The following is a 24,008-nucleotide window of genomic DNA, read 5'->3' as shown; positions in this document are numbered from 1 at the left end:
GTGTTAAAGTCTCTTTGAAGCAGGATACATGTAGTTAGGTCACTGAGACAATGCCCAGTCTGGTTGAAATGACACATATTTACTCTGCTGACACCATCATTGGACCTAACCATGTCAGTTACAAGATCAAGAACATATATTCCTACGTTTTGCTCTAGATGCTTCCTGACACACTTTAAAAATAGTCTGCTTCTGTAGTACCCTTTGGCCAATAATTAACACGTTTAATAACCCGGAGTTTAAAGTCTATTTAAGATTTTCTACTCATCCTCCCCAACCCCTCATTATCAGGGAGAAACAGGGCCATCCTTCAGATTTATGGAGCCCTATATAGTACTATTAAATTGGTGCTCCTATGCCCAGCCTTATGCCCAATAGCAGACGGGGGTGGAGGGCTGACAGTTTTTTAAAGATGTGATTTTATAATCTTCAGCAACACACTAATGAAATACTTTAAAGCAAATTTTAAATTAAGGTTCTGTCGACTAACACAGTAAAATCAGAAACTGACAGCATATACCTGAGGTTGGCAAATGCCTGTTAAATGGCTTCATTACCATTTGAATGGCTTTTTCACAGGTTCAATTTTCTGCTAAAAGGCCTGGCAGGTTTTTTCACTTTTTAGTTAACTAGATCCTCTCCTGAGGAAGCTGAGCCACCGAACAAGGATAGGAAGAGGAGGCTGCTCATCTGGGTGGCCATTAAAACCCAGTGGTGCCCCAAATTTTCAGATGCCCTATGCAGCTGTGTATTCCATGTATGGGTAAGAACGGCCTTGGAGAGAAACCAATGAGCTTTGCAGTAGACAAGGAGTAAGGGAAGTCGGTGGAAGAGTGCTCTATTTCGAAATAAGTGCTGTGTAGACGCTCCCAATTTCAAAATAAGCTATTTAGAAATAAGCTACATGATTGACGTAGCTCTGTTTGTGTAGCTTATTTCAAGTTAAGCCCTGCAGTGTAGACACACCCTAGGAGAGCAAGCTCCAAGGCTGTGGAGCCCTGACATGGAATGTTCTGGCAACTGTCCCCTTCTGGTGATTCTGTCTCAGCTCTGACACAAGGTGACAAGCAGCCAGTAAAAAAATTATCTAATTATAGGTATGTGTGTATTTCTGTTCGCTTCTCAGTGACATTCCATGTGTTACCCATTATCTAGGTTTGCAACTGAACCACAAAGCACAAGCCAAAATCTCCCTGGTGGTCAGACCTACCAAAACGTGAGTAACCAGGATTCTCAGAACCACATTCCTCAGTGGTGAGTGTTAAAACAGAGGCCTCGTTCTGCTAGCTGTCCAGAAGGAAGAAAAAGATCCATCCGACAGCACTTTTCCAAAGCATCAGGGAACAACCATAATGTCCAGGGCAACTTCCCCTTCTCAGTACAACACAGTGTCCTGAAAGGTTGATAGAAATCTGAAAGGTTCTGTGTGAGATGCTCGCTGTGGCCAGCTCAGTTGCTGCAGTTTGCCTAAGCCATGGCTGTATGATTAGTATTTAATCATAGATGTATAAAACACATTGGGATTGCTGTATGAGAGCCATTATGCAGTGTGTTTGCCCGAAGGATGTTAAGTATCGGGTAATTGACTAATTGAATAGTTGATGCATTTTGCATCAACTAATTCAATTAGTCAATAGGATGTCTCTGCCTTTGAAGTGAAGGTGAAAGTGCCTCATGGAGCCCAGGGTCAGCTGGGGACTCACTGACCCCGAGCTCTGTGTGGCGCTGCCGCTTTGAAGTATCCCCGCTTCTTCCCCCTCTTGCTGCCTCTCTCTGATAGAGGCAGCAATGGGGGGAGAAAGGGAGGAGTGACTAGTCCTTCACATCCCTAGTTTGCCCAGCTATAAGATTCCTGTTGCAAACCATCTAGATACTGCAAGTTAAAAAAATTATGTAGAAATGTTAAGAATCAGTCAATCAAACACCATTTAGGAGAAATGTTCTACGTCATGGGCATAATATCCCACCCACAAAGGGATGCATTCTCATCTTAATAGGAGGAAAAGTAGATATAAAAGTAATGGGGTCCCAAATAAAATAAATGACTTGTCTCAGACTCTGAAGATGGACAGAGAGGAGGCTGCTCATCTGTTCTTTGGACGGAGACCCTTTGGACGGAGAATTTATCATGTCCAAGAAAGACTTACTGCCTTACAATCTACAGCACCTAGAGATCAGAACTATGTTGCACTAGGTTGAATCTAGTGGCTGCCGTCAGATCAACCCTGACCAACCATAGCTGCAAAGAAGGGTTATAAGGGGAGATGAAGTCACTGGTAATTCTTGCCAAGATTGCAAAGGGTTTTCTTTGGTCACATAAGAACTTGCACCATACTCTTTGAAAATAGTACGAATCTTGGAAGGCTGGCATCACCCACTCCTACTGTAAAGACACAAGTGAACAGCCATGTACAAGTCTTAAAATTTTAAACTGTATGCAAGTAAATTATATAGAGGTATACTAGAGTAATAGAAATATTGGCTCTAGCAGTTAATTATACATTAAGGACAGGAATAGATGGATGTTTTGTGCTGGCTATTTGTTACATACTAACATTATTATGATTGATTTCCTTAGCTTGCCACGGTTTTAAACCCAGTGCCTTTGCAGACAGTAAATCTTCAAACAGTTAATGCCTCATCGCAGAATGAGGCACCATCAGGTAATAATCTTACACTTCAGATCTAACCTCCACATTATTACATCTGTTTTGCCAGTGTCTCATTTGAACCTTGTATTATAAATCTGAACAATCACAACAACAAAATCAGTGACAAAAACTGTGGTCCAAAGCTCTGTAGGATGAGTTGGAGAAGTATGCATATGTTTAATATTTAGTGTGTGAAAATATATTGGGGATAATCATTTCTTGAATTACATCATTTCAAAACAAAACACACACTCATCAGGCATGTTGTTTGCTTGCTTGCTTTAATATATGCATTAATTGCTCTTTTTCCCCTTCCTCCTTTCAGATATGTCAAAGAGCAGTTCACAGGCACCTCATTATTATGAGGTGATGGAATTTGATCCTTTAGCACCAAGTTATGGCACAGAGTGAGTAATTTTGAAAATTATTTATCTACAGTTTCCTCACTGCTTTTTAGTAGTGTATGATAGAATGATTTATTGCAGGAGATGGAGGCAGGAAAGTAATATCTTTTATTGTATGCATTTCTTTTGCTAGTTAAAAATGTGGAGGATTAATCAGACTGAGTTAGGCATCAGGGGAGGGCCACTGACATTGAGGAATGAACATTCCTGAGTTAGCTAACTAAGCAATAAACCTCTGCAGAATGTTTTATTAATACGTGATTGGGAAACTGGTGAACCTCCTATGTACTGAAAAATAATCTAGTAAACTCTAGTTCAGTGGTGTGAAAAGTTGAACATAGCAGTACTGAAGTTGATGAGAGCAGCCTGCTATACCTTCACGGTAAATACTAGCTCAGAGCTATCTTCTTGTGTAGCTTTATTAAAATCAGTATGGCTGTGTCTAGACTGGCAAGTTTTTCCGCAAAACTTGCCAGCTGTCTACACTGGCTGCTTGAATTTCCGGAAAAGCACTGACGATCTCATGTAAGATCGTCAGTGCTTTTCTGGAAATACTGTGCTGCTCCCGTTCGGGCAAAAGTCTTTTTCCGAAAGACTTTTGCTCAAGAGGGCCAGTGTAAACAGCACAGTACTGTTTTCCGCAAAAAAGCCCCGATCGCGAAAATGACGATCGGGGCTTTTTTGTGGAAAACCACGTCTAGATTGGCCACAGACGCTTTTCAGCAAAAAGTGCTTTTGCGGAAAAGCATCCTGCCAACCTAGATGTGCTTTTCCAAAAATGCTTTTAACGGAAAACTTTTCCGTTAAAAGCATTTTTGGAAAATCATGCCAGTGTAGATGTAGCCTATGTATTTAACATTTTTGTTTTCCAGCCATTTTACTTCTGGAGGCCTGACCTAAAATCCTATTTTGTTCAAATTGAAACGAGTCTAGTGGTGTCTCCTAGTAGCCCAGGTGGATACACAGTATTTTCAAAAATTCACCACACTTGGTGTGTTCAGTTCTGATAGCTGGCTATCCTGCAATTCAACTGCTGTCTCATAGTCAACTTAAACACTTAGGCTACGTCTACACTGGCAGCTTTTTGCAGAAGAGATCTTGCGCAAAAAGTCTTCCACAAGAGCACGTCTACACTGGCATGTGCTTTTGCGCAAGAGATATGCTTTTGCGCAAGAGCATCCATGGCAGTGTAGATGCTCTCTTGCGCAAGAAAGCTCTGATGGCCAATTTAGCCATAGGGGTTTCTTGCACAAGAAATTCATGTTGCCTGTCTACACTGCCCTCTTGTGGAAGAGCTCTTCCCGAAGAAGCCCTGTTTTCCAACGCTAGACTGTAAATTTACTTGTGCAAGAACATGCGTGCACTGTAGACACCTGGCAATTTTTTGCGCAAGAACAGCTGTTCTTGTGCAAGAACAGCTGTTCTTGTGCAAGAAGCCGCCAGTGTATACGTAGCCTTACGGAAAAATATTCACACTTGAGCAGGATTTCACTGGCACATTTCTGCTGAATAAAACGAAATGAGCATGATCTAGTATTTACCCTGCTCTTCTTCTTTCAGAGCTATTTATGAAGAAATTGATGATTATATCTCCAAGTCAGAAGTTAAAGGGCAATGCTAAGGTGGAAGATGAATTATCTTAATGAACATAAAAGTTATTCTCTGATGCCAGCACTAGACACTGCTTTTTGTAACTGACAGGTGAATTCAAAGGAAAGTCTTGTTTGATATTCAAAACCTAGAAAATAAGGGGTCTTACCTCCTATCCAGTTCCATGTGTTAGGAGCTTTCAATTTGGATAACTGACACTGTATATAAGCTAAGTAGGCCCCAAGCATGCATACACTTATTTTTCAAGAGGATTATCTGTGTATATTTGTAGGATTGGGGCCTGAAACAAAGTTGTATACAGAGTAATACACTCTGCCACTAACGAGCAGAACAGAAGTAGTTTTCAATTACAGAGAAAAACTTTCCTTTAACTGACGTGCTGTTTTTTATGTGGCAAACAAAAACAACTGGAACTTCATAATTTAATCAGTTTATCATTATTTGCCCAATTGACACCACTATTGTGATTAACACCATCCTAAAACGCAGAAGGGATTCTGTATCTAGGGCCCTCCTATATTATTTGTGGTCAACGCAGATGTTACTTTATTCTACAACCTGGTTGGTTGAAGTGTCTATTATAAAACAAAGAAAAAATAGATTTACATTATCTACAAGTTTTTGTTCAACATACAAGTTAATGGGTTTTGTCTTAAAGACACCCTCTAAGTGCTGTTTTTATATTTGAATTCTTAATCCTATGAGAAATTATTTGTAGTGATGGAAAAAAACCAAATACATTTCCATATTGCTCATCAAATTATTTTAAGTACCTTGATAATTTAAAAGTGCCACTTTTATTAGCAGGGTTAAAGTGCCTTCCATATTTATGTTGAATATAAAACTTGCACTTTACTGAAGAACATAGTAGCACTCTTTGTTGAAACTTGTGATATAAAACTTAGTTAAGGTTTTTGTGGCTGGCAAGTCAGACTAAGATTTTTTTTTTTTAATTTGTGCATTTAAAGTTGAATTTTAACTTCAGAAATGTAAGCATTATTAAATTATATTAAATTTCCAATGGTTACTGTCTTTTATAATATAAAACCAGAGGGGAAAAATTACCGTATTAATAGAAAACGACCACCTTGCCATTTGGAGTTATATTTGTCATACCCAAAGGGTGAAATATCCATCCTGGTGACACCATCCCACTGAAAGTAGGCGTGTGAATGTGTGTGGGTGAGGATAGGCCTCCAGTGGCCAACATACCCAGTTGCTCTAGAGACCAGCTTTCTGGCTTACACAGAGCTCTTCTCAGGGCTGGAATGCTGTAGCTTTCTCTCACCAACAGAATTTGGTCCAATAAAATATGCCACTTCACTTACCATGTCTCTAATATCCTGGGACTGAATGACAGCACGTGTGCAAGCTGCCCTACTGCAGCAAGGCCTTTATATGTAAATCACAGACCCATTTAAGAAACATCTTGTCTCTAGTGAGATGCCATCTACAGCTTCAGAATAAGGAATAGTTTTACACTTTTTATTGTCACTAGATTTGATTAGACAACAGAGTTTCCCTCTGAATTGGGACAAAGTAAAAAAAAATTAACTGGGAGAAGTCTCAAATCCATTTTAGAAGTAAAATGGAATTTTCCAGCTTGCTGCTCAACTCACTTAAAAGGAAAATTCCCAGCCAACTCCATGGTGTGCTGATTTTTTTGGGGGGGAAGAGGGGAAGGGAAGAGATAGCATAGCTACATCAGGAAAAGCTTATAATTTTATATATAAGTACTTTATGGTGGGACAACTTATTTCACTGCCTGGAATAAGACACAGTCATAACTGAATTGAGGGGGGGGGGGAGAGATTCTGTTGCTTAACTATCCAGGCACACAAAAAATGACAAATCTTAAGTGTAGACAAGGCTTAAGAGAACAAGCCACAGCAGAGCATTCTTGGCTGGGGCCCCTATATCCCAAGTATTTCCACTTTATGTAATAGCTAGAATTCTTATTACTTACGGCTGGCCCAGGGAACTGGTTTAAGTTGGAGGAGGACTATAGGGGAAATCAAATTTTTGGTTTCTGCTGCTATGGCAATACGTGCTGAAGAAAATAAAAGTTATTTTCAGTCTCTGATAATCTGTCTAAAGCTCCCAGAACTCCAAAGGAAGCTTGTTTGTTTCAATATACATTCAAAGAGATAAGTCAGTGGCTAAACTTCCATAGACTTCTCTAGGGCCAAGATTTGGCCCTCATTCTGGAATTTACATCCTGCACAGGGTAGGGCTTTGCTCAGACTCTCTACAGCAGGGTGAATTTCACCCACACGGAAGAAAAATCATTTTATGCAGCAGAACAATGTAACACTCAGCATTAAACTATTACAACCTTTTTAATCAGTCTAGTCAGATTTCACAATGTGTTATTACAAGATACACTGGATGCCAGTAAATACACAGTACAATAACATTCTTTTGTTTTGAAAGTGACTTACAAGTACTTTAAAAACAAATAGTTTTAAATGTAAAAGTTGCATAAAAATAGAGACAGGGAAGCAACAAGAGCTCTTCCGCATCACACTGTTCTTAAATCATACACAAATGCAATTTGCAGAGCCCTAAATGACAGCAATTAGATATTCTGCCATAATTTCAAATGTGACTCTAGTGATGTCTAGAACTCCGAAACATTACTTTTGGTATTACTTTTATCACAGCCTATACACTAAAAGGAAGATAGGAAGCATGGTCTGGGGGAAAGGATATTAGAGTGGCATTTATGACCTAAGCTCAATGTGTGCATGAGCGTGGGCATATCACTTCCTCAACCCTTTACCTTGGTTCCTCCATTCATAAAATGGGTATAACTGCCTATGTCACAGGGCTCTTGTAAGAATAAAATCCATTAATGATTAAGAGGGTGTAGAATGTCATATTAATCCCTGGCGAGAAGGTTTCCTTTCCCCTTTGTGTTCAGACACATAGGTCCTTCTATAGAAAGCAGAATAAAAATCACATCTTAACAGCATATGTGTCATGGTTTAATAATAACAAATAAGTTAATATTGTATAATACTTCCATGTGGTGTTTCATGTCCTTATTGTGCCTTTGGAAGAATGTGTTTTGCAATGTTGACAGATCATCAGGCTGCTAGGTACCAAAGAAACCACGGATTCATTGTATAGTCTATTTTTGATAACCTGGGAGGGGTAATTTGTGTCCTCCTTTTGCTTCAAAAAAAGTGTAAGAAAGTGTTATCAGATCAACTTTGGCCATTCTTGGGTCTTCAGCAAATTCAGGATCTATGAAGAAAAACACAGGCATGTCCACTTCCTCTTGGGGATTAAGCCGCTGTTCTTCAAAACAAAAGCACTGTACATGGTGGAAAGTAGAAACCGTTACAAAAAAATACATATATATTACATATTAAAAACATTTACAGTGTTGTTTTTTCTACTGCTCCTACTTTGATAGGCTCCTACATAACCTTAAATGCCTAATGGAACATGTGCCTAATTTGTGAGCATGAGGAGGTAGCAGGTTCTCTCCTTTATACTGTATTAACAAACATGGTCCATGACACAAACTTCTCTCCTATTTGGCAGGAAAGTATTTAATAATTTTGAAGTGGACAATAAGTACTCTGACTATTCAAGCCTTAAGTAAGCGCCCTCAAGATCACTAGTAGTTTATCATCTTCACTTTGGGAGCCACTCTAATGGGACTTGTAGAAGCTGTAGAAACCATTTTCATATTTAGCTAGAAGCCATCTTGTATAACAGAAACCATTTCAGCTTCTCCCTCAAGCACGTAGACCAGAGTGAACTTTGTCACCCCGTGAGAAGAGGCCTACAGGATAGGCTATTGGTATGTGTTAATTGGGCTGGTTGGGACAGGAGATGTTTGTCATTACAGATTGTCCCAAGTGACACACTTCACCTACTTGTATTTTATTGAAATATTGTCCTGCTTCAAATGGAACCACGTTATATGTAGAGATTCCAATTACTGGTTTGTCCGTAGAATTCTTTGCTTTGTAAAATGCCAGTGCAGTTTCTCCTGGTACAACCTGTTTAAAAAAAAATTATATATATCACAATTACTATATTTATGTTTACTACATCATTCTCACAAAGTTCTGTAAGACTTAAGTGGCTAAATTTATAACAGTAATAATTTTTTTAGCTGCCTTAAATGCTGATTCACTACAAGTAATCTATTTACAGTATTTCCAACATTAGTGAATCTGGAAAAGCGATTGTAAATTAAAAACAGTACTGAGAACCAGTTTCAATATTCACACAAATTAATCATAATACAGCTGCATTTGGCTCTTACCCTACAAGATACTGGGCTTTCAGGGCATGCCTGGAGCAGGCCTCTCACCTAGGTCAAAAGGGTCTGGCTAGTAGGACTCATTCTAGTTTTCTAAAACAGATGTGAAGATAGTGGTTTGAAGTTGTGGCTTTGGACAGCCCTTGGGCTTGCTACCAAGAGGTAAGTAGACATACTCCCATTGGCTTCAGTAGTTCAACACCTTTTAGAAGCCTTATGACAGCATAGAGGATTGGTTCTTTGTATATGTCAAATTAATAAACTTTGGTATGAAGTCCAATAGTCCTATTAAAAAAAAATCAAACTAATTATCTCAATAATGAATTAAAACAAACAGATAAAGAAACATGACTGATCTCAGAAGAGCCCTTAGCTGGTAACCAGTTATAAAGAGTAACAATATTATTCAAGGCAAAAAAAAAAAAAAAATCCAATAATAATCAGCAAAAATACTGACAAGGAGATACGAGCCCCAACGTATAATTTACAATGCTGAAGTGGACTGCTTTGGCCTGCCAGTGACAGCCCTGTAGTCTTTAACGCCCACCTGCATTGTAAATTGCAAGACTAGGACCCCAACTTGTGTTTTTGCCTTTGTTTGCAGCCCATGCAACTTTTATTAACCTTTCTAAAATCTAAGAAACTAATCTACAATCCGAAGTGTACAGCAGCACCCAAGAAAAATATTTGGTACGTAAAAATACTTTAATCATTTCAATTTTTAAATTATGCAAAATCCCTTTCACCATATTCTTTTAATCTGTGATGTGAACATTTATTAATTCAAATGAAAGTAGCTTCAGTAATGTTATTTGAATGAGTGCTGAAAAATAAGACTCTTCCATCTTCTAAATATTTGTGAGTAGTCCATGAATAAGCCTACAGATAGCCTTGATCCTAAAAAGGTTCATATCCATGTTTAAATCTTTTCAAGATCAGAGTCAACATATGTATTGGGAATCACAGAACAAGTTTTAAACAGTTAACATTTGAAGCCTCGATTTTTTAATTTTTGCAAGGTTTTTCTATAGTTTTGAGCAATCATTCTAGAATGTCTAAATGAATTGTGTACATTTCTTACATATATTTCTGTTTGCTGTGGTCTAAAATTCCAGTGTAGACTTGCATGCACATCCGCATTGAAAGTGACCTTAATGATACGATCTTTAACAGGTTCCATAGTCTCAATCTGGTCTGAACCATGGCCTGCTACTGCTGACCCACCTAGTCCAGTAGCCTGTATAAAAAGTTAAGCTGTAGTTAGCAATATTAAAACTGAAAACTTCATGGTATTTGAGGTACCAGAAGGTAAACAATTTCAACCTCTAAGAAAGAAGATTAAAGGTGTCACTACCAATTTAAGATCTAGTCAATTTCAATACTTGAAAGTGGCCTCAGGCACTCCTCTAGGAATCTCCTGACCAAATGATCTTTAATTGATTTTTACCCTCTCTCCTTCATGCAATGTTCCACCCAAACACCAGATTGTAGTGCAGAAAGTGAAAATTACTGTACACACAGTAAACAAGTTGGGGGGAAATAATACTGTTAGACTGACTGTTATTTGGAATAATAATACATTTTAAAAAGTAGCAGGGCAAATGCCTAACAGGGCCTTAGCCATTAACTAGGTTCCTAGGTGTTATGCTAATACAATCAATAAATGGCAAGTGGATGACACTGATTTAAAATATATGGGTCAGAAAGATGAGGCAAGGAGAGGAAAGGAAGGGCCCAGAGTCCTGCTAGAGCCTGACATTTAAAGTACATCGATGCTTGTGGCAGCATGAAGTGTATATAGACACTGCATGCTCACCTAACATTCTATACTGCTGTTTCTATCTGACAGGATTTAGATGGGTAGAGAACCCCACACACCTGATTATAGACATACTGGATTATAGACGCACATAGATTATAGACTAGTGCTAGGCAATCCACAGTCCACTGGGCTTGTATGGGTGGCCTGAGACATTTTGTTTACTGTTGCCACGTTCTGCTGGATTCCCATCATGTAGGTTTTTTTCTGACTGGTATTACTAAAGTGACATGCACAAAAGCCAGTGCGCTCCCTCTGCATCCAATCAGAGCACTGCTGAATCCCCCAAATACTAGGTAAACAAGGGTAGTTAGCAAAACGACTCCACCCCAGTCTTGGCTGCAACCATCTTGTGGCCCACTGAGATGAAGGAAGGTCATTCATGCAGCCAACTCACAAGTCTAGGTTTCCCACTGCTGCCCACCCAGCTCTCTAGGGGTGTGTCTACACAGCAAAGTTATTTTGAAGTAACAGCTATTATTCCGAAATAACCATGCGAGCATCTACACAGAAATTCCATTATTTTGAAATAATGGACGGCTTATCCTGACTTCTGTATACCTTATTGCACGAAAAATAACGCCTATTCCGAAATGGCTATTTCGAAATAAGACATGTATAGATACTCCACTTTTGCTATTTTGAAGTAGGCCCTGGTGAGAGGCTGTTATTCCTCCTGGGGCTCTAAATCGAGATAGCACGTCCACATTAGGAAAGCCTACCTCAGACTAATTTTGAGGCTTCCCTGCAGTGTAGACGTGCTATTTCGAAATAACTATTCTGGAATAACGATGCAGGGTAGCCGTACCTACACGCCCAAGCAATACCCGCCACATCGGCACTGGCATTCTTAGCGCTGGATACCTTCAACCCTGCCAGGCCGACAGGGGCCAAGCGTGGGGACAGCCTGCCTGGCGCTGCGGAGACATGTAGTGTCGTGGGTACCGTACACACTGTCCTAAGCCTAGAGCATGGGTTCCTAAACTGGGGGGGGGCGTGACAAAATTCAAGGGGGGGAGCACGAGGCGACCCAGCCTCCCCCCCCCCATCAAGTTTTGCTGCCCTGTTCAGTTCCTTTCCTTTGCTCACAAGTTTTGCTGCTGCTGGGGGTGGGAGGGTTTTTCAAAAATCAAACCGGGGGGGCGTGATGCCAAAAAGCGTGGGAACCCCCGGCCTGGAGGGAGCCTTAGGGCACGGGGGGGGGGGGGCCGCTGCCCTCACCTGGCAGTAGAGGCGGTAGAGCGGCACGGCCGCGTAGGACATGCCCACCATGCCCACGGCCGCGGCGACGACGTAGGTCAGGACGGTCTTGTTCCTGCGCCGTCGCTCCTGCTCCTGGCCCCGCGCGAAAGGGCTGAGGCGCGACACGCCGCGCGCCTGCGGGGGCCCAGGCCAGGCCTGGCGGCGGGGGGCGCAGCTCGGGCCCCGTTGGCTGTAACGGCCGAGCTCCCCAGGGCTCCGCGGCGGGGCTCCTCCCCCAGCGCCACGGGCCCAGAGGCAGAGCAGGCGGGGGCCCGATCCGGCAGCCCGAAGGACCCCGGCCCAGCCCCGCCCGCACAGCCCCATCCTCCTCCTTGCACACGTGACGCGGGCAGGTACTTCGCGCACGTCATTCGCCCTTTCTCGCGAGATTCCAGCGGCGAGCGCGGACGAGACCCGGGGCGGGCCTCCCAGACTCGGCGGCGCACCCAGGCTACGGCGGCCGCAGGGGGTAAGTTCGCGTTTTTTCGACGCCTCGCCCCGCCCCCTCCCGGGGACCCGACGGCTGGCGGGTGTGGTTTCCTTGTCGTTGTCACCAGGGCTTGGCGCTGGCGCCCTCACCCCACTCCGGGAGCGGGCCACGCTGCTTCCCCTCAGCGGGGCGGCAGGGCGAGGGGTTACCAACTTGCATTGGACTCATCCTGGAGGCTCCACAAGGGAGAAGCTTGGATTCCGGGAGGCTCCCGGACAGTCCTGAAGGGTTGGCAGCCCTAGCGGGCGGGGACACTGGCAATGGGGCGGGGCAGCTAGCAGGGAGCGCTCTGCGTGGGAGAAGCTCTCCGTAGAGTTGCCAACTCCTCCCCCTCCCCCTCCCCCTCCCCAGGATTGGCCTGGAACCTCCTGAAGTTGGCTTTGCTCTCCCAGGGACAGTTGAAAATGACCCTAGAGGTGCTAATGGGGAAGGGTCGGGACAGCCGCAGGCCCCGCCTCTTCCGCCAACCAAGGCATCCTGGGGGGGGGAGGGGGGGCTGGCAGCAGAGGTCCGCCCCCCCTCACTGGCAGGGGACGTGGTGGGAGGAGGGGTGGGCCCCTGCTGCTGGTGCCCACCTGACCCTGCCACTCCCCCCCCCAGGCTGGAAGCTGGCCCCCCACAGTATTGGGGGTGTGTGACCTCTGGTGATCTGGGGCTCAGAATAATTATCGCTCAGAATAATTAGTTTGTCAGAGTTGGCAACCCTAACTCTCCTTGTGGCTGGCCCAGGGACGGGAAGCCCTTCTCAATGGAGACATGGCACGGACAGCCACTGAAGCGTGTCTTCAGAAACAGCCCGGGGAGCACGCTACTTCTCCCAAATTGGTCTGATTTTTGGGGGGGGGGGGAGAATCACCCCGCAAGACACACACTGCTCCTCCCACAAGGTTGTCCCCAGCAAAAATGGTGGTTGCTTCTGCAGGATCATCTGGTGAAGCATTGAGAAGATTGTGCAGGCTTCAGGGGTTTCCCACCACAGGGAGGCCTCATGGCCCTTTTGCTGATGTCAAGGGACCTCTCTCTAAGTACAGAGACATTTCTTGGGGGCTACATGCTATTATACCATTGTTGGGTAATTCCTGCTGTCCACAGAGTTTCTGGGACTGCGCAGAACCTCACCACAGCCTCATGGCAGGTGATTTGCATTGGACCAAGCAAGCAGCCTGTCATGGATTGCAATGCTGTTTTCAGGGTGTCTTCTTGTAGCACTGTCAATGTAATGACATGGGATGATGGTGCTTGGTTGCACTGTGGCGAGGCACTCTAGAGCCTTCGCGGAAGGGGGATTGGGACAAGTTCATCCTATTACATCACAGTATTTTCATGCAGCACACAGGCATTTTGTGGTAGTGCTTTTCTGTGAAGTCATGCATGGCAGTCAGTTGGTGAAGTTCAGAGTCATTGTAATGGCATTTTGGTACATCTGTTATTTGAACAAGTGGTTGCAAATAGCTTGGCCTTGGGTGCAAGCCAAATTTCTGAACACCACGTCCCTACATTGTCCTGATGATTGCTTTTTTTTTTTTTTGGCCTAGGGCTCAAGTTGGGTCAATGGATGATATTATGTTACAATGTCACCCCATTGTGTATTGGTGTGCCTATATTTTGATAGAAAACATTGACATGTTATATACAGGCAGTCCCCGAGTTACGCGGATCCGACTTATGGCGGATCCGCACTTACGAATGGGGCTTTCTTGCCCCGGAGCTCGCAGGCAGCGGGACCGCCCAGAGTGCAGTGGTCCCGCCACCTCGACCTCCGGGGCGAGAAAAGCTGCTCCGGGTGCCCCTGGTCTGCTGGGGACCGTCTCCAGCAGACCAGGGAGACGGGGAGCAAAGCCGCAGAGCATGCAGGCAGCGGGACAGCCGCGGCGCGTCTGGGCTGTCCAGCTGCCCCCGTGCTCTGCGGCTTTGCTCCGTGTCTCCCTGGTCTGCTGGTCTGCTGGAGACCAGCAGACAAGAGAGACGGGGAGCAAAGCCTCGGAGGATGCCGGCAGCGGGACAGCTGCGGCGCCTCTGGGCTGTCCCGCTGCCCGCGTGCTCTGCGGCTTTGCTCTGCGGCTTTGCACCGTGTCTCCCTAGTCTGCTGGAGACGAGGGAGACGCTGAGCAAAGCCACGGAGGACCCGGGCGGCGGGACCGCGGTGCATCTCGGTCCGCCGCCCGCATCTCCCTGGTCTGCTGGGGGCGGGGGGGCGCAGCTAGTGCGCTCCCCCCCCCCCCCAGCAGACCAGGCTTTTCTCCGGACGCCTGTGGTAGAGCAGCTGGGGCTGCTACTGGAGCAACCCAGCAGCACCCCAGCTGCTCTGCCCCAGGCGTCCCCAAGTCAGCCGCTGCTGAAACTGACCAGCGCTGACTACAGGAAGCCTGAGGCAGAGTTGCTCTGCCCCGGGCTTTCTGGAATCATCTGCTGATCACTTTCAGCAGCAGCTGACTTGGGGATGCCTGAGGTTCTTAAGTTGAATCTGTATGTAAGAACTGGCATCCAGATTCAGCTTGTTGAAACTGATCAGCGGCTGATTCCAGGAAGCCCGGAGCAGAGCAACTCTGCCTCAGGCTTCCTGTAGTCAGCCGCTGGTCAGTTTCAGCAGCGGCTGAATCTGGATGCCAGTTTCCGACTTACATGCAGATTCAACTTAAGAACAAACCTACAGTCCCTATCTTGTACGTAACCCGGGGACTGCCTGTACTGGCCCCCACACACTAGAGGAGAAAATAGCATTATCTAGAGAGGATGAGGCTGCGTCTAGATTGGCATGATTTTCCGGAAATGCTTTTAACTGAAAGGTTTTCCGTTAAAAGCATTTTCGGAACAGAGCGTCTAGATTGGCACAGACGCTTTTCCGCAAAAGCACTTTTTGTGGAAAAGCGTCCGTGCCAATCTAGATGCGCTTTTCCGCAAAAAAGTACCGATCGCCAATTTCGCGATCGGGGCTTTTTTGCGAAAAACAAATCTGAGCTGTCTACACTGGCCCTTTTGTGCAAAAGCTTTGTGCAAAAGGGACTTTTGCCTGAACGGGAGCAGAATAGTATTTCTGTAAGAAGCACTGATTTCTTACAGTAGGAAGTCAGTGCTTTTGTGGAAATTCAAGCGGCCAGTGTAGACAGCTGGCAAGTTTTTCCGGAAAAGTGGCTGATTTGTATGACAAAACCTTGAGCAAAAGATCCTTCAAGAAGCTTATTCTTATTCTTTTTTTTTTTTTTTTTTTTTTTTTAAAGTATTTCATGTAAATATTTTATTTACATTTTCACAAACTTAAAACAATATACTTCTGGACAGAACAAACTGAACTATATCTTTAAAAAGAAACTTCAGTTTACACATCCAACAACTGATGGAAAATGTGTAAATGATGTAGGGTGTTTGCCATTATTTAAAGTGTGGGAGAGATTGGAAGTATCAAACCTTGGCAGTGGGGCACTTACCCCACAATCATCTTATTAGTTGATGGGTATGAAAGAATATGCAGTACTTTCACATAGAACTTTTCATCCAAGAGATTCCGAGTTTCACATATTTTATTAGGATAAATCTTGGAACACCTCTTGTGAGCATAGGTACTTATCTCTACTGATTGGTAAACTCTGTGTGGAGAAGTCAGGTTATTATTACTCATCCGTTGTTTTTCTGAGAATTGTTTTTTGTTTTAGATTTTCAGAAAGCTCCAGAGTTGCAAAACAAGTTCTACCGGATTTTGACATTGTAATTGTACTGGGATTGTTATGATTTATGAGCTCCTTTTATTACATTGCTTAAAGTCAAAGCCCATACAACTGAAATCTAAAGCTTTAGATCCTATAGTAAGGCTGCATATTCAGAATATTTGGCACATCTTGTTTTCAGGTATCACTTTAGTGGGTGATGGGCAATTGCACCAAATGTTGCAGTTAATGGATATGCTGCCTTCTAAAATGAGCTTTAGCAGTCCATTCTTGTAACATACTGGTTTGACAAGTATTGAATAACTCTTGTTACAATCAAGGATACTTGTTTCTTCAGCCAAAAGGCGTGAAAATCGTATTCAAAAGAGGAACAGATAGTAACAGCAAGGGAAGATGAAGTAAACAAGTTCACTTAAAACCAACATGTTTGAACTAGTTTTTAAATGAAGTGGTAGTATATTTTTGCACTCGTAATGTTTCAGCAGTTTATGGGATGACTGTAACCTAAATACATTTAGGTATGGTTCTCATGGACTCACAGTTTTGGTGAGGCTATTATTAGACTGACCTTTTTGCATAGTTTTTGTTATCAATAATAACAATTAATTGCATCTTATATCCCATACCTGTATATCTGACTTTCTTAAAGGCTATAAAAGCAAAACTGGTGCTTTATTGCAAGTCCCAGAATTTTAAAAAATATGAGATTAGGTCCTGTGTATGGAACAACATGGAAAAGCTCTATCTATATGTATATTTCAGAATGCTTCTGTCTGTGAGTCCATTTGTTTAAGAACTCCTCCTAAACAGTAAGAGCTAGGTGCCACCAAATTTGGTATGCAACTTCCTCTTCCACTAACTTAAAGCTAGGGCAGGGTTTGGTTGTGCCAGGACTGGAAGCCCTGGGAAAAGGACAGTTTTCTTGAACATGCAAAGGGTGCAGCAAGCCTGCTGGGGAGAGCTATCCTACAGAGCTCACTGGTGAGAGCTGTACCACCAAGGGAGTGACCAGCAGGGCTGGGACTCTGCCATCTTTTCTGCCAGCATACCGGTACGTAGCACCCCTGCCCCAAAACCTTTCCCCCTTTTCCAGACCTTGGCCACAACACTGGGTGGGGGTGGTAGGGAGACCCCGGCAAACTGGGGGAGCTTGGGGAGGAGACAATGGGCTCCTGGCAAGCTGGGGGCAGGAGGGGGGGACCTGAACAGGTAGAGAACAGACCCTGGTGACCGGGGGGAGCTGGAGGAGAGGCATAGGCCCCTGTCAGCCTGGGGTGGGACCTAAAGACCCCAAGCAGCCTCAGCGAGGGCTAGAGGGGGAAACAACAGAGACAACAGGCTCCTGGCAGGGGTTTGTGGGGAGAGACAACAAGCCATGGGAGGGTTGGGGGAGGTCTGAGGGAAAGAGAAGGCCTCTGGTGGCCACGGGCGGAGAGACAGAACACCCTCGGCATCCATGAGGGAGAATGTGGGGGGAGAGAGAGAGACAGAAGGCCCTTGGTTGGGGGAGGAGAGAAGGCCCATGGTGGCCTCCCGGATGTTATCCCTCTGCCCTGAGCCCCTCCTCATCCCTCAACCCGCACTCTCTCACCCCTCCACACTCATGGCCTTCTGCCCTGTCCTTCAACCCATCTCCAAGGCCCTGTCCTGATTTCTGCATCCCACACCCACCACCAGCCCTGAAGGACCTGGGCAGTTCTGGGTAAGTCTTCTAGTAATTAATGTTGGAAGATAATCAGAGTTCATATTCTCTTCTTTAGGATTATATTGGGGTTCCTCTTACTATGTCTCTCTCTATATATACATATAAAAAACCTTTTCCTGCGGGGTGACAGAGTGACATCATTCTCCCTTTTCCACAGTAGCATGCGTGTTTCCCTGCAAGCCGAATCTGGCGCAGAGTCTCGGGATTTGCTCCTCTTCCCCTTTCCCTCGTAGGGTGCTGTCACTGTAATCTTGCTGAGAGGCTGTGGATGGCTGTGGCCTCAAGCTGGGGCGAGAGGCTGGGGTTGGCTGTGGCTGGAGACAGGTGGGGGGGGGGCCGAGAGGATTGGGGGGAATCCAAGAGGCAAGGGATGACTGCAGCCAGGATGGGGGCAGAGAGGCTGGGGCTTGTGCGACTCCGGCCTTCCGTGGCGGCCGGGGGGAAAACCGGTCCTGCCTACTCTCAGAGACGGGGGTTGATGAGCATAGTGAGCAGGGGGCACCGCCCCCGGTAATCATGATTACTGTACTGGGTTTCACAGAAGGTTTAAATTACAAAGGGTCTAGTTTTAGGCTTTCTCCAGTGTAAATCTGTAGCTGCTCTATTTACTGTGGATTTATACTGGTGCAATGAAGAACTGAGCCAAGGATATTAGGTGTTTGGTATTTTGATCCTCAGCTGTGAATGTGTGAATTAGTTATGCCCAGAAGTGATCTCTTCCCCCTTATCTTCAGACAATCAATCTTAAAAAAATGGTATGAGAATTTCAATATAAACATGTCTGCACGTTTCTAAAAGTGGAGTCTCCTTTTTTTATAGCAATCTTTAATCTTCGATGTGGCTCTGTCATTTATGTTTCAGAATTTTCCATTCCAAACATTTAGCAGTTCATCTAAGAAAATGGCCTCTGCAGGGTCCTTACATTTACATAAAAGGTAAGTTTTGCTTGCTTTTATTTTATTAATAATGCAGTAAACCCAGTAATGCAGTACTGAATCAAGTTCTCTTTTGTTAGCAATGGTAGTGGTGGTATGTTATTTCAGTGATTTGATTTCTTGAAGATAACACAGTCCAAAGCAAATTCTTACAAATGTAAATATTTTAATTGTTAATTTCTTGTTCATAATGGCTCAGGCCTAGGAATTTGAAGACTTTTGTCTTTCGACTGAAAAAGCTTTCCCAGATTGCCACACAACTGTGTCTCATCTCTGCTTTAGAGCTGTCACTTCTAAGGGTTGGAGAATAATTCAGTCAAGTTTATTCTTTCCTTTGTCTCCCTACTGAGACTGCCTTAAGGTTCCAGAGTTGTGCCAACTCTGGTTATTTTTTTAATGTAGATACATGTACACTAAGTATACTAGGTGGAGACGAGCAAACTCCAAATGAAAACAGCTATTAAATCTTCCACTGGTTGCAAACTAAGGCCCTTAAGATGAAAAGCTGCTTATATTACAACCAATATTCCCTTGGAAACTTTCTTGTTTTGGAGTAATCATGCTATAAGTTTATTGAAGATGTTTATTTAATGAGCTTCTCTTAGAAATGAGCTGGCTACAATATGATCATGCAGAATATGGAGTTTATATGTTATGGCTCAGTATTCTCTGCATAATAATGTTTACATTTGTCTTGTATTTTATATCCGTATTTTAGACACATTTATTAACTTCTTAACCCTGTGTCAAAGTAAATGCTGTTATACTAATTTTACAAGTGATTATATTTAAGAGCCTTAAATCAACTGTAACTGAACCAGTGGAATCTTTCCATGATTAGCTCAAAGTAAATGGTATTCAGGAATCCTAACTCCCAGATCTTTCTCAAACCGCTAGATAACCAAGCCAACTATGTCCGCAAAAATGATAATTTAAAACATACACAATCAGTTTATGCAGAATTGTATCATGACTGCTGTGCTCATGAAGAACCCAGCAAATTGTGCGCTCAGTATTGGCAAACTAACTTCATATTCAAAAATTTCTACTGGTATGGTCAATTAATAGCCATCTTAATTTCCGATGCATGGAAACTGAAACAAGAAAACAGTTAACAGTGTTTGCCAGATAGAAAAGTACAAAATCAATAAATAATTTTTCTTCATGTTTCTTAAAATAATTGAAAATTAAATGCAAATGTCCTATATTGCATTTGACTGTATCCTTTTAAAGGGCCAAAGAAACTTAGATAAATATTCTTCAGAATTAGCTGCATTGCCATTGATACCAGATCATGGTTCTTCAGAAATCTTTATTATTGTTTTTTTAAAACAGTGAGTATATAGTTGTACATGGAACAATGTGCATACAGTTGATTCTTCTTTTCGGTGTGCTGTACAAAGAAGCATGGTGGTGGATAACTAGTCATTTGGGTGTGTCTACACAGCAGCATTATTTTTAATAACATCCGTTATTCCAAAATAACAATGCGAGCGTCTGCATAGCAACTCCACTATTTCAAAATAAATTCGAAATAACGGGGAGGCTTACTCTGACTTCTGTAAATCTCATTCCACGAGGAATAACGCCTATTCTGAAATAGCTATTTCGGAATAGCAGTAGTGTGGACTATGGATGTGAAGGACTAGTCGACTATCTGATAAGCAAATGTTTATCAGATAGTCGACAGGCTAGTCTACTAGTTCCTTCTCCCCCACTTGCTGCCTCTATCAGAAAGACGCAGCAAGGGGGCAGGGGAAAGAAGAGGGACTAATTAAAAGGAGCAGTGCTGCATGGAGCCCGGGGTCAGCGGGGGAGTCCATAATTGATTCTGGGTTCCATGATATCTTGCCACTTTGAAATGCCGCAAAGATCCTGACGCCGGGCTCCTCACAGCCTTTCAAAGCAGCAGCACCACATGGAGCCCGGAGTCAGCGGGGTAGTCCCCAGTTGATTCTAGGCTCCATGGGGTGCTGCTGCTTTGAAAAACCACAAGGAGCCTGTTGCTGGGCTCCCCACAGCGTTTCAAAGTGGCAGAGCCACATGGAGCCCAGGGTCAGTGGGAGAGTCCCCAGCTGATCCTGGGCTTCACAGGGTGCTGCTGCTTTGAAATGTTGTGAGGAATCTGATGCCGGGCTCCCCACAGCATTTCAAAGTGACAGTGCTGTATGGAGCCCAGGGTCAGTGGGGGAGTGCCTAGCTGACCCCTGGCTCCATGCGGTGTTTTCGCCTTTGAAATGGAGCAATAGCCCTAGGGCAGTTGCTACACTTCAAAGGCGGAGGCGCCCTATCAACTAATGGAATAGTCAATGTGAAATGCATTGACTATTTGATTAGTCAATTACTTGCAATTTAACATCCCTAGTGTGGAGGCTCCACTGCTGCTATTTCAAAATAACTCCTCCTGAGGGCCATTCAAATAATAGCTCATCACCAGGGCCATTCTAAATTATTCCTCCCAAGTGCCTCCTGGGGCTCTAAGTTGAGGTAGTACGTCCACATTAGGGAAGCTTGCCTTGGACTAATTTTGAGGCTTCCCTATAGTGTAGATGTGCTATTTCGAAATAAGCTATTTTGGAGTATTTCTTCCAGAATAGTTTATTTCAAAATAAGTGTGCAGTGTAGATGTCAAATATAGGATAATTAAATAATCAGCTAGTCGATGGATTTTCCATCAACTAGTTGATTGGTTGATAAGCAGAGGATTCGCAGCGGGGTTAGCTTTGGGCCCCGGGAGCTAACCCTGCTGCGACTCTGCCTTTTAAATGGTATTATTAAGAGCCCGCCATCTTTTAATACATTAACAGGCTTAAAGCGCAGAAGTGGGGACCCAGCATGAGCCCAACAGCTCTTAATACATTTAAAAAGCAGAGTCGTAGCGTCTGGGACTGGGTGCGGACTGAGAATCAGCTGATTCCCAGCTTGTGCCTTGTCCCCGCTACTCCCTTACCCCTGTGGAGATGGTGCTGGGGGGAACCGGCTTTTAAGCCAGCTCTCCCCCAGCATGGGCTCCTGCTCCCTCCCCTTGCTGCCTCTGACAGAGGCAGCAAGGGGGGGAAGTGACTAGTCAAGGGACTAATTGACTATCTCCTTACATCCCTAGTACCCTTGTGTGTAATTTACGCAGTTTCTCTCTGGAGACATAGGCATAGGCCATACAGATCGGGCATTGTCTTTGTGTGTGAAAGTGCACAATTTTCCAGTTTATTTAGATATGATGATATATCAGTTATGCACATGTTCAGGTGATAATTGAGGTTTACATGAAGTTAAAACACTGTATTCCCTGTGTTTAAAATAGCTATGTGCAGGGAATAGACAAAAACAATCCACATTGCTGTACTTGGTTGCTGAAGCCCAATATATTTTTTCTAGATTAAACAAGTGCCATTTAATGAAATGTAGTTTAAATTTTTCCAGTGACATATATTCCACATTTTTTAAATCATTGGTAGTTTAACAAAACATTCATTTGGCTAAGGGCCGTAACATCTTAATGCATTTTCACCCTTTAAGGGTTTTAACCTGAAAGGTTACTGTTATATAATTGACTTTTGTAGGATTTTTTTTTTGCCTGATTTAATTTATCATTGGCTTTTTTTTATGAAAGCATTCCATGCCTTTTGCTACCAAGGATTACAGGATTATTTAGCTGATGATAAATTACTTGGATATTTCTAACCTCAGTTACTAACTGGTAATAAAGTATAATTCTAGAAAAGGGATCACAAAATGATACTATCAGTAATTTTTAAGTTATAATTGTTGAAAAAAGAATCTTAATCTCTTTGTGTAACATGTGTTCTTATCTGTATATACTAGAATAACAGGAAACAAGTATTGAAATTTCATTTTCCATTATCATCACTTTATGTATAAGGTAGGGTATGTCTACACTACCCTCCTAGTTCAAACTAGGAGGGTAATGTAGGCATACCGCACTTGCAAATGAAGCCCGGGATTTGAATTTCCTGGGCTTCATTTTCATAAGACGGGCGCCGCCATTTTTAAATCCCGGCTCGTTCGAACCCCGTGCCGCGCGGCTACACACGGCACGGACTAGGTAGTTCGGACTAGGCTTCCTAGTCCGAACTACCGTTACTCCTCATTCCACAAGTGCGGTATGCCTACATTACCCTCCTAGTTCGAACTAGGAGGGTAGTCTAGACATACCCCTAGGTTCCTTCCAAGCATACAACCAGGAATGATCTATGCCCAAAGGAGTTTGTCTGAAAGAGAGATGGATATAGACTGACAGAGATCAAGCAAGAGAAGCAACAAAAGTGTCTTTCTGTATGAATCAAAGGGATTCACTAAAGGTGGCAAAAGAGGGACTTTAAAAAAGGTGGGCCTTGCAGATGAGTTCAGAGAGGTTGAACAATGGTAGACAGAAGAAGGCATGATGAATGTAATTGTTTGAGAAACTGCCACAAAAGATGGACAAGGGTAGGAACAAGTTGATTTGAGAAGGATAAGTAGGGAACTATAATATATCTAATAAATAATCTAAGAAGGCTTAAAAAATATAATTATCTTTTTTGATGGAGTTTGTATAGCATGAATCCAACTTTTCTGAATTTTAGAAAAGACCTTTTTCACCTCTTGAAATTTAACTTGCACAGAAAAGGTGGAATTCTGGTTATATATTGCAAGGACATCTCTTATCCTGGGTTTAAAAGAAATGAACATCTGTTTGTGATTTTATTCTTATGAGTATGTACTCAAATGACATTTTTACCAGTTTAATAGAAAACCTATTGTTGTTTAGTTTACCCTAATATCAACAAAGCTTTGCCTATAAAAGAGATATTTTTGCAGAAAATTCCCACTGTTGATACAGTTGAATCAATTACAATAACTTTAGTAACAGTTGGGAGTGTTGCTGTAGAAAGTCTGTTAGTATTAAAAGCACCTTGGCAATTAGATATTGTCTGAGCAAGGTTACAGGACATGGTGCTTAAAACACTAATGGCCTGTCCGCTTCAAAGCTCCTAATGTTGCTAACACTGGCGAAGCTAAACTGGTATAACAAATCTGTACATGGCCAAATCCAGGTCACTGCTCTTATGTGAATGATCCCAGTGGAACTCCTCACATGGTGGGAATCAGGGTTCTGTTTCAGCTCAGCTAGTGATTTGATGTGTAACCCCCAAGTCACTTTACCTCTCTGAACCCCATCTATATTCCCAATGTTTGTCTACCTTGTT

At 43.4% G+C, this 24,008-nt stretch overlaps 3 protein-coding genes across 10 annotated transcripts in view; 2 read left to right on the top strand and 1 right to left on the bottom strand.

The window, feature by feature from the left end:
- TOM1L1 (target of myb1 like 1 membrane trafficking protein) overlaps nt 1-5,651 on the top strand; it is a 50,622-nt gene extending 44,971 nt beyond the window's left edge. For both annotated transcript variants that reach the window (XM_075903824.2, XM_025185688.3), the window contains exons 12-15: nt 1,156-1,216; nt 2,579-2,663; nt 2,977-3,058; nt 4,616-5,651. In XM_075903824.2, coding sequence (XP_075759939.2) covers nt 1,156-1,216; nt 2,579-2,663; nt 2,977-3,058; nt 4,616-4,676 — 289 coding nt within the window. In that variant the 3' untranslated portion in view covers nt 4,677-5,651. The remainder of the gene's footprint in view (nt 1-1,155; nt 1,217-2,578; nt 2,664-2,976; nt 3,059-4,615) is intronic.
- Nucleotides 5,652-6,986: 1,335 nt separating this feature from the next.
- Nucleotides 6,987-12,397, bottom strand: COX11 (cytochrome c oxidase copper chaperone COX11). Its single transcript, XM_075903825.2, has 4 exons — nt 11,989-12,397; nt 10,030-10,185; nt 8,557-8,682; nt 6,987-7,985 (listed from the first exon to the last, which is right to left on the bottom strand). Exons 1-4 carry the CDS (start codon nt 12,331-12,333, stop codon nt 7,800-7,802), a joined length of 813 nt encoding a protein of 270 aa, XP_075759940.2. The 5' UTR covers nt 12,334-12,397; the 3' UTR covers nt 6,987-7,799.
- The window catches only part of STXBP4 (syntaxin binding protein 4), a 160,635-nt gene continuing 148,988 nt past the window's right edge, over nt 12,362-24,008 (top strand). Inside the window, exons 1-3 of one of the 7 annotated variants that reach the window (XM_089771846.1) lie at nt 15,104-17,212; nt 17,801-17,863; nt 18,728-18,801. In XM_089771846.1, the coding sequence (XP_089627972.1) occupies nt 18,767-18,801 (35 nt within the window). In that variant the 5' untranslated portion in view covers nt 15,104-17,212; nt 17,801-17,863; nt 18,728-18,766. Of the gene's footprint in view, nt 12,479-15,103; nt 17,213-17,270; nt 17,864-18,239; nt 18,622-18,727; nt 18,802-24,008 lie in introns of those variants that run through there. The other 6 variants (XM_089771845.1, XM_089771847.1, XM_089771844.1 and 3 more) reach the window with 6 other exon arrangements.

The sequence above is a fragment of the Pelodiscus sinensis genome, chromosome 20 (genome assembly GCF_052426305.1).
Source record: "Pelodiscus sinensis isolate ZL-2025 chromosome 20, ASM5242630v1, whole genome shotgun sequence".
Taxonomy (NCBI): Eukaryota; Metazoa; Chordata; order Testudines; family Trionychidae; genus Pelodiscus; species Pelodiscus sinensis.
This window is presented reverse-complemented; position numbering and strand designations above follow the sequence as displayed.

What these genes read in the sequence shown, in the direction of transcription:
- COX11 (XM_075903825.2), bottom strand. Translation starts at nt 12,333, where the DNA reads ATGGGGCTGTGCGGGCGGGGCTGGGCCGGGGTCCTTCGGGCTGCCGGA. An exon ending in CACAGCAAACAGAAATATAT is followed by an intron (nt 8,683 to 10,029) that starts GTAAGAAATGTA and finishes TTTTTTAAACAG; the next exon opens with GTTGTACCAGGAGAAACTGC. An exon ending in AATATTTCAATAAAATACAA is followed by an intron (nt 7,986 to 8,556) that starts GTAGGTGAAGTG and finishes CACCATGTACAG; the next exon opens with TGCTTTTGTTTTGAAGAACA.